The 10,564-nt window shown below is 37.2% G+C and overlaps 1 protein-coding gene across 3 annotated transcripts in view; it reads left to right on the forward strand.

Annotated features, from left to right (window-relative positions):
• The window catches only part of KIF6 (kinesin family member 6), a 172,698-nt gene extending 168,294 nt beyond the window's left edge, over positions 1 to 4,404 (forward strand). For 2 of the 3 annotated variants that reach the window (XM_042789304.1, XM_042789305.1), the window contains exons 21-22: positions 629 to 735; positions 3,876 to 4,404. In XM_042789304.1, the coding sequence (XP_042645238.1) occupies positions 629 to 735; positions 3,876 to 3,892 (124 nt within the window). In that variant the 3' untranslated portion in view covers positions 3,893 to 4,404. Of the gene's footprint in view, positions 1 to 628; positions 792 to 3,875 lie in introns of those variants that run through there. The other variant, XM_042789303.1, reaches the window with a different exon arrangement.
• The last annotated feature ends 6,160 nt before the right edge of the window (positions 4,405 to 10,564 follow it).

The following is a 10,564-nucleotide window of genomic DNA, read 5'->3' on the forward strand; positions in this document are numbered from 1 at the left end:
AGGGTCAAATTCTTAGTTTTCTTAGCTGATTAGAATAGCTTCATTGTACTGCATCATCTTATTCCACCAGAGGATCTATCAAAATCAGAGGTAAGTCAATGATTTAACCGCATGGATACAAGATCTCAGCTGGGACTGGAGACTCGGCAGCTCAAAGGAGTTGCATCTGTCAGCAAATGTCATGAATGTCGTGTGATTGTTGACTTCAATGTATGTATGAAAACTTTATTCCCTTAGAGTAGGCAAAAATACTATTGATCTGTTCAAATAAATAGCAGCATTTTTTCCTGAAGCAACCAAACACTTGGGATAGTTACATCCATCGTTTCTTTGCTAAACTCACTATATTAGTCTTTTCCACTTGGCATTAAGTACTCAGCAGTAGAATATTTTTGACCCTTTTCGGGAGGTTTTATAGCTGATAAGCATATAGCCCTATGAAACTAAAAGATATTGGCTAATCTCAACAATCTATATAAGAGCATTAAGAAGTCCTGAGGTTGATCCTCCCCTGAACTGTGCCATCTCTAACAATGTATCCTCCATGATGAAAAAAGAGAGGAGATAATGGAATAGAAAAATAACCTTCTTACTCAGTTGGGTGCACAAGTATACTTTCTTATTTCAGGACCCCACCAAGTTCAAGTACATCTATTCCTCTGACTGGAGACAGCCAGGCTGATGCTGACATCCTCGCTTTCATTAAAGCAAGACAGAACATCCTGCAAAAGAAAGGTAAATCCTGCCAAAAAGTAGGAAGCCAAACCAAAATCTCCAGTACAGTATTTTAAAGCCAAAATAGCTATAGTCCACATTTATACTGACGCAAGTGAGAACTGATTCTGGCTTAAGTTATATTACATTATGTTCTCAGCCGTTCTAAACACTTGAGGTTCTTCACATGTATTTATTTTAGTAGTTCAATGCTGTAGTGTAAAACTATGAAAGCTGTCTGTTTTTTTCAGCCACCATCAGTGAACTTTCTGGGGCATGCATGTCTATGCAGCCTGCACAGTGTATTTCTTTACACTTAAGTAAATGCATTAGCGTGTGGTTTCTTGATGACTAAAATACTTCCAAAATTTTCTGTATACATTTTGTTTAAACCCTTTGGACTGGTTTTCAGCTGGTACACATTTAGCTGTAACAATTGACACCAAATAAAGATTATGCAAATGACTGCACTGCACCCTACCTCATGAGGCAGATTGGCCCACTGTGTCTAGCAGAGTATGTCCCTAACATGTATTTCACTAAATCAAGGTCTAGTAAAACTTTCTATGGGTATTTGTCACCAAATCAGGTACTGAGAGCAATCATAGGTAGGCAATAAAGTTAACTCTACAGCATAGATAAGTAAAATTGGCAGGAAGAAAAAAGCAATAAATACACGACGATAGCACTGAAAGGTAGCCAGAAAGCAATTAATCATGATAAAGAAAAACGGTCTGATTTTTGTTGGGTTTTGGTTTTTTTTTTTTTTTTTTTAATAATAGTTTTTAGTGGCAGCAACCAATTAGAAGATGAAAGCAGTAGTGGTCACTGAAGCAATAACTTTCCATCAGCACTTGAGTGCTGATGACAGCATTATTCAGCAAGCTATCAGCACCTGGCAGATGGTGTTAGCACTGTCATGAAGTGGGGTTTCGGTATCACGCTGCTTATCAGAAAACTGTCAGGTAAATACACAGTGGCTGAAAAAACAGCCTCCCTACACTCATCCAAAGCAAACACTTAACACAGGCTTTGGGATCCCTTTTGTCTATTTAGAAAAGCTGTTGTCAGGTTTCTTCTGCAAATGAAATTAAGTTGAATTTATAGGCAGCTCACCAGAAGAAGGTTAGAGATAAGTGTCTTACAACAAACATTTGAGGCCTTTAGAAGATCCAAATTTGACTCATTCTGTGAAGTACATTTATCTAACTAATAAGAGCACATTTTGTCCTGTGGTCATCTCCTAAATCATACGATATCAGGAATGCCTCCCTCAAATGCCTTTCCATTCTGATTGTTTCTCAGCCACAGGCTATTTACCAAGCCTCATCCATCATTTTCAGAAGGGACTAGGCATTATCAACATTGACAACTATTAGACCCAAAGCTATAAAAGGTATTCTTGCAGAACAAAGGACAGTCAACACTTTTAAAATTGTTCTGAAGTTCAGTTAGACAAGATGAGCTACATGGTGCCCTAATCAGCTGAAAAGGAATGGAGTAGCATTTGGCCATCCTGGCAGTGCAGGTCTGGATGACTCAACCAATCACCAAGCATAGGCAGGCTAACAAAAAGTAAAGAGGCTTCATAAGTATGATCAGCATATTACAAACGTGTAGGGACCTGATGTGTCATAGATAAGAGACAGCTCTGCAGCAAGTTCTGAGAAGGATTTGGAGTCAACCTGGTAGATAAAAGAAGGCTTTTCTTCCTTGACTGCTTGTGAGGAAAGGGAAAACATCCCAGATTTGAATGATGGAGCCGCCAATCAAAAAAGGTTTTAAAAATCTAATTTAGCAAGATGAAGGAGGGTAGAATCTACGGATTAGTACTACTGAGGCAGTACTTCGTGCTTCAGCACCATAGTGAAACCTGAGGACATTTGTGAGGTGCAGTGGTAGCCTTCCTAACTGGGACAAAGAAATGGGCTGAGAGACTCCACTGTTCCCATATCTGTGATAGGATTATGTGTTCCCTTTTCCTGTGAGCACATCACTTCACTCTTACCTGACTTGTTTCTAGGCTAAAAGGAGATGAGAGGCACAGTAACTCCTGTAGTGTTTGTGCATCATTAGCTATATGGAGTTTCCGATAACATTTGCATCCAAAGCAAAAGAGAACTGGAGGGTTTTCTTTCTGGGGGTAGGGATGGGGACTTGGTTTTGTTTACAAAGAAAAACTATCAGAGCTAAAGTAGAGTTAAGCAGAGAGGAGGAGTAGAAGAAGAAGGGATGTACTCTGACTGAATACTTTGGGGGAAAAAAATTCTGAGTTACCAGTCTCACACAGAACTTTTCCTCAATAAATTTCAAACATATACAAAGTAAATCAGAAAGAAATTACTTGCCCAGAGCCACTAAGCTGAGACTGACAGCTTCATATAGAATCTAAGTGTGCTGAGTCCCAGCCGAGTGCCCTGTTGTCTCCTTTCCAAACTCTCTTTAACTGAGATGTTCAATAAGCATTTCTGCATTTGAACACAAATGTATTCACTCCCTGCACGATTATTACACACAGTGTGCCCTGCAGAAAACACAATGAGAAAGGATAGTTTCAGCCAAACCAAAGTCTGCTAGGCCTAAAAAATTTCAACATACTTACTGCCCTTTCCTTTATTGATCCTGACCCTTTCAAACTGTTATATCAGTATCTTAGAAGAAAATGGAGGGCCCCACTTTACATTAGCTGGGGGGAAAAAAAAAAAATGTGTGCAGAAGTCAATGGAGTGGAAAATAAGTTTCATAAACAGAAAGCATGGGAATGCTCAATATCCTTAGTGACAGTAATGCAGGGGAGGGAATGAGAGGTCTCAGTGAAGATTACCTCAGGATTTGTAGGCCGTTACCATTTGCTTTCTAAACAGAGCGGAATTAAAGCAGGTACACTCACAGGGGCTTGCTGGAATTGTTAAAGCATTGTAATAACTACATTGGAAAGCTTTTTGCCAAAGGGCCACTCTGCAAACATGCTTTTGTTGCCTTGTTCAGTCTTGAGATAGAAAAATGAAAATGTAGAAGTGTAGATGATTGATTTTTTTTGTCTTAAAAGTTTTAAATGAAAAGTGTTTTTTCCTTTCTTTTGTTTTTTGTTTCTGAAGTTTGTTTTAAAACTGACAACACAACCTGAAACATAGTCTAATGTATACTTTCTCTCCTTTCAGGCTTGGGGAACAAATGAAATTCTCGTTGCAGTCCACTATTTCCATTTAGAAACAGTTAAAGGCCTTTATCCTTTCCCTTCCTCTTCTCTTTAGAAACAGGTATGGATAAGTATTTTAAATGTACAGGTATAACTGGTAAAGGTATAGAAATTATTTGTCTTTGACAGCAAAATCCATTTCAACAGGGAAAGATACGTGAATATTTGCACTCAGTATCTTCAGCTTGCGTTAAGATTAAGCAAAACTAACAACCAATCAGGAGTTTGCCAAATATGTTTGTTTATTGAGAATTTATTGTATGTTTTCTAAATGTTAAAATTATCTAATGTATTAATGCTCTTCTCCATCTTTTATCTGGGAAACACTTATTACTGCTGATGGTAGTTTTGCTTGCATCAACTTGCATAAGGCTTTATTAATTACATCTAATTGGTATCCAGAGATGTCTGTGCAAAAATAATAGTTATCTGGGTTACAAAATTCTATAAAATTTAATTTGAGGCCTTTTGCTGATTTTTAATTTTTTTCTCTAAGGAATAGTAGTTTTCATATCAAATGATTAGAATACTGAGATTGTATGTTAATATGAAAATAAATTTTTATTGGAAAGTAATTCTAGAGTTCAAAATTTCCTGACTGTTTTTTTAATTTGAGTACATTAAATATTGTGCAAAATATATACTCTCCCAGAATACACAGGTTTCAGAAGAAACAATGATACTTAATAGGCTTAAAGTAAAACAAGTCAAATACTTGTAAAACACAAATGAGTTGTGAAAATTTAAATGCAGTTATATGTTATATACAATGTAAGTTCACTATTGACTCATTACTACTTTATTGCATAACATCCAGTTATGCAACAATTTATTTTACACATCAGACTAAAACAAATTTTTAAATGCAATGCAAAATACAGTCTATTTCGCTGAGATATACATACTTCCAGATTGAAGCCATCATTTTTCATGTTAGTATTAAGCTTATAGTCATGCATTTGGAAAGGTTTTGGGATGTTCACATGAAAATATAGCAGTATATTGGCAGAAATCACATATCATTCTCAAGGATGTATATTTCCTTAAATTGTTGATACTTAATTCTGTGGCAAATTCATAATTATTCAGAAGTGCATGGTGAACTGGTATATTCAGACCTGCAAAAGATACATGTTTATCAAATTAACAACTAAGGTACAATCAATTAAGAAATACTATATTTATATCTTTTCCTGCATTTTAATTTTCTGTAAAGGTCAGCACAGCTACCACATAAATTGGTAAGTTTTATGCAGAATTTAGGATTTACAAAGTGAGATAAAAGTCAGATCTGCTGTTGCTTTGGGAAGAGAGGGTTCAAGGATTTGGTCAGAGGTGGGAAAATCCACAGGTTTTCCCCACTTTGTATGTCTGCTTTGTTAGAGATTATATTAAAATGTCCTTCTTCTGCCAGAATCTTTGTCTGTATTTTTCTACTTATTAATCTGTTATATACAAACTGTATTAAATATACACTGAATTAACGCTTATACAGCTTTGTTGAGGAGAGCAGGGCCACGATCCTGTCCCCATCCAACCCAGCTAGCTGGAGAAGAACCAGGTTCCAAACCATTGCTGGATGAAGCAGTTGTCTTTTTAGATTTTCAGTAAAATCCCATTATGGTGAATTTATTTGAAGGTTGCCAAAAGAGAATTACTGGTACAACAGTTAATTTCTTTTGACATTGAAGCATTTCCAATGCCTTTCAGTAACTGGTTAAGAGAAGGATCTCAGCACTATCCTGGAATGATGTATGTGACACTGTTACTAGTTGATGATTACATATTCAGTGTTTTATTCTCAGTTTGCCACACATCTAACTTGCAGAGAGAAAAGATTGCTTGCTCTCCTGTTTGAAAATTCTCTAGCCTTTTCTTACAATTTTGTAAAATTGGTATGAAATTCAGTCACTATCAGCAAAGTAATACCAAATTGGCAGAACAGTCTGAGATTAAGATTGTACCAAACACATAAGAAGATCTTGGACAAAAGGGCATCCAATAATCTAAAACTATATCAGTATATAAAACCATATAAATAAATATAAACCTTTCCTTGCTTCTTTGGAAATTTTCATAATATCTTGTGGACAGAAAAGATTGCTCATTCAATACATAATAATCTTAAAAAGTAAAGCATACGCTTTTTAAAAAAACTGTCTCCACTCTTCAAAGGTTGCCCCTTGGATTCATAGGAAAATTCATGTTAGAAAGGACCCCAGCTGGTCCTTAATCCCACCCCTTGCTCAAAACAGCATCAGCTATGAGATCAAACCAAGTTGCTGAGGGCTTTGTTCAGTCTGGTCTTGAAAACGTCCAAGGATGGAGACTGCATAATCTTTCTAAGCAATCTGTTCCACTGTTTGACTCTCCTCATCATAAAAAGTTTTTCCTTATGTCCAGCCTGAACTTTTCTGTTTTGCCTGTTACCTCTCTTCCTCTCACATCCACACTGTCAAAAGCCTGGCTTCATCTTCTTGATGGCCTTCTCAGAGGTGTTAGGGGCTACTGGGTTTCCTCTCTAAGTCTTCCTGTCTTTGTGAAAGCATTTATTGCTTCAAGAAAGTTTGGTTGGCCACAGATGAACAAAGTTGCTTGTTTTATTAATCTATCTTCATATAATTTCTAGATTAATTCGAAATAACCCAGGTACTTACCACACTGAGGAAACAGAGACCCACATTTATAATGGTCTTGACTCCTGCCTAACCCACCTGTAAAACAGTATTGCTAAGCATAAAGATTCTCATGTGTATCTGACTCCTGTCTACTCACTGTGATACCTAGCTGCTGGTTAGTTAAATGTTTGTATGGTAGATATAATTTATCAGAATAAATCCAAATGTCTTTTTTTGTGGAGATTTCTTGGTGAAATAGCTTTACAGTGCTAGATATCATACAGGTATTTCCAGGATTAATTTATGCCAGATATTGTGGTTTACTTCATCTCTTATTTCAAAGCTTTTCCAATCTTTCTTTATAGTTTAGGAGTAGATAGACATCTGCTGGTCTCCTACAACATAGCTTCTGGGAGGGTCGGGATATGACCCAGACTTATAATGAAGGCCAAAGTGTCTGTTCTCATTTATGCTGAATATGCCAGGGATCTATACACAGTCTTAACCACACTAGTGAAACCCTTGAGCTCACCAGCTTTTGGTTTGGGCATTTGTCTCCATTTTCATTACTTCCTGGCCACTGAAGCTTTCCAGAGAGCTCCAAGGAGAAAATGACATAACCTTATGTTGATTTTCTCTTGTTTGGAAGATGGACATGCCTAATTCAATCTCTGCTTTTCACTCCTGCATTTTTTATGAAAGAGGCTCTGAAGTGGAATAATGAGGTTCTCACATGTAACAGTGTATGTATATATCATAATAACTTCCCAACAAAAGATTTTATTGTTCTTACATGGTTTAATCAATCATTAGATGCAAGTGCTTTACAAGAGCACTTCAACATAATAAAATGTTAAGATCTTGTAAATGTTGCCTGTACCAAATATCCACCTGGTGAACATGGATGCCAACAAGAAAAAAATCTGGGAATGCCTAGTTACATATAGCATGTTTGGTAGCTCTATATAGAATTTGTTTGTCTTCTCAAAGTCCATTTTTAATAGCCACGACAATCGAACTTCTGGGTTTAGATGATTTCATATGAATCACTTTTATTGTTGCTTATATCAGTGTTAAATGATCTTTTTCTATTTTTTTTTTCTGTTTCACTTCCTGCAATGTTTGCTTTGAAACCCCACCAATAAGGCAAGCAATGAAAACTATATATTTATAATAGATACTATCCATGCCTTGATTTGACACGACCACAATAAAATTGAAGACTTTCAACTAAAACTGTTTTCCCTTTCCCTTGAGGGAAATCTCAGGGGCCACACCTGAGAGGTGCTAGATTTTCTAAAGATTATCTTCTGTTTGTTGTTTTGGGCAACTGAGGTGCTTCATCTGACATGAACAGTGAACTAAACGAATACTTGTATTTGTGGGCTAGCAGTGGGTTTACCCAAATGCATTTATACAGGTGAAGAACAGAAACAACAAGATCTATCTCCAATACAATAACTTTTTTTTTTTCCCCCCATGGAATCTATCTGAGAAAAATTTTACTGAAATTTTGGAACTCTTTATAACTTTTATCTAAAAATGCCTCATGGTTTCACCTATGTGAGTGTAAATCAGGAAGTCAGAATGACTGGTTTAAATTTGGAGTGAGAACAAAATCAGAAGTAGAAAATTGCCAGATGGAAGTGTCATGGCTGAAGAAATGCAATGTTACTGTTATTTATATTTAACATGGTTCTAAAATACTTTTCTTAAGTCTTTTCTGAAGTGTATGGTTTAAAAGTCATTCAAAGAGCAAAGCAAATCCAAACAATTCAGTATTTCCAAATATAAACTCTTCAGGCTGAAATTCTGAAATTCATACCCTGTGGAAACATGGCACCCTGGATATTTGCATCCAGTTTGTCATCTGGTTAAGACCTTATGCTTGTGCTTGTTGAGCTTCGTAAGGTTTTTGTTAGCCCACTCCTCCAAGTCTTCCTGCAGGGTGACCCTTCCTTCCAAAGTATCCACTTCTCCACTCAGTTTGGTATCATCAGCAAACTTCATCAGGGTACACTTGATGCCATCATCCAGATCACTTATGAAGACATTAAAAAGCTTTGGGCCCAATATTGATCCCTGAGGGATCCCACATGTAACAGGTTGACAGTTTGAAAAAGAGCCGTTTACCACCACCCTCTGGGTGCTGCCTGTCAGCCAGCTCCCCACCCACTGCACAGACCACTTGTCTAGACCGTGACACATCAGTTTCTCCAGGAGGAGGCTGTGGGGAACCACATCGAAAGCCTCAGAGAAATCCTGGTCGACAATGTTCACCACTTGTCCCACATCAACCATGCAGGTTACTTTGTCATAGAAGGTGATCAGGTTTGTAAAGTACAATTTGCCCTTGATGAATCCATGCTGGCTTTTGTCAATCACATGCTTTATTTGACTTGTGATAGCCCCCAGGAGTATTTGTATCATAACTTTCCCAGGGACTGAAGTAAAACTGATGAGTTTATAATTTTCTGGATTCTCCTTTAAGCCCTTCTTGTAGATGGGGGTGACATTAGCCTTCTTCCAGTCTTTTGGGACATCCCCCCATCTCCGAAACTTCTCAAAGATTATGGAGAATAGCCTCACAATGATGTCAGCCAGCTCTCTTCACACCCTCAGATGGATAACTTTGGGGCCTAACAATTTGTAGGGGTCAAGCTCCTGTAATAGTTCACATATCAACTCTTCCTTCACTGACAGCAGATCTGTATTTGCATCAACCTGTATTTTTGTTCCCAAGGCCTGGGGCCCAACAGTGCTGGTAAAGACAGAGGTGAAGAAAGTGTTGAGAACCTTTGCCATTTCAGCACTGTTGGTGACACACTTCTCATGTTTAATAGTGGGTAAATATTTTCTTTCTGTTTCTGCTTGTTGTTAACATACCTGAAGAACCCTCTCTTGTAGTTTTTGACATCTCTGGCCAATTTCAATTTTAGCTAAGCTTTTGCTTTTCTGACTGCATCTCTGCATCTAAGCTCACAGTTAAGCCAGGGGTGTCTCTTGCTTCGCCTACTCCATTTATCTTTAAAGAGGATGAAATCATTTTGTGCATCCAGGAGAGCATTCTTGAAAAACTCCCGACACTTGCTAGCTCCATTTTCCTCCATGAAAACTTCCCACAAAATCCCTCCCAACTGAGCTCTGAGTGAGCTGAAGTTTGCTTTTCTAAAATCTAAAGCTTTTGTCTTAGTACTAACCTTCAGCATGCTCAGCAGGATCCCAAACTCCACAATACTGTGATCACTGCAGCCAAGACTATCACTGAGATATTATGAAGCAAGTTTTCTTGGTTTCTGAGTAGCAAGTCCAGCAGTGCCTCATTCCTGGGTGGTACCTCTAACTTTTGTATTCCTATGTTGCAACCTGACCCTAGGGAAAAAAAAAAAAAAAAACACAACATACCTTTGAAAAGAAAATATTGATCTATAGGTGCGTATTTCTGTAGATTTGCCATAGGAGTAAATATGGCAACACCAGCTACTTACAGACTGTTGTTCTTCTTATTTTCAGAGAGCACTACTCTGCTTACCTGTATGGAACTGTGCATATTTATGCAAAAACTTTCTTAAATATGTACCTCGTGCTTTTGCCCTTTCATTTATCTGCAAGGTAATTCAGCTATAAAGTGGTTCAGTTCTTACAGCATATTTACTTTGCAGTTTCTTGTGCACATACAATTGATTTTTTTTTTTATGTTTTTTGCATATTTCTGCAGAAACACTGCTTTCTACATCAGCCTCAGGACACATCACATATTCCATGAGTTTCTTGAAGTTCTCTCCAGCTGTTTGTTATATTACCCGTTATTTTATATTTTTTTCACCTTTTTTTTAAATGCTTTTCAAATAATAGTCATGGTAAAGATGATAACACCTCCTCTGAAATTTGATTAGAAATCATTTCACTTGGCCCATCAAATAGGATACACCTTCAATGTTGAAGTACTTTAAGTAGGGATATTGAAAGTGTAGTAGTAAACACACCTTGACAATTTTAGTGACTCAATTCACAAAACCCTCAGAAAATTAAG

This window comes from Tyto alba, unplaced genomic scaffold, assembly GCF_018691265.1.
Source record: "Tyto alba isolate M040663 unplaced genomic scaffold, T.alba_DEE_v4.0 Super-Scaffold_16, whole genome shotgun sequence".
NCBI lineage: Eukaryota > Metazoa > Chordata > Aves > Strigiformes > Tytonidae > Tyto > Tyto alba.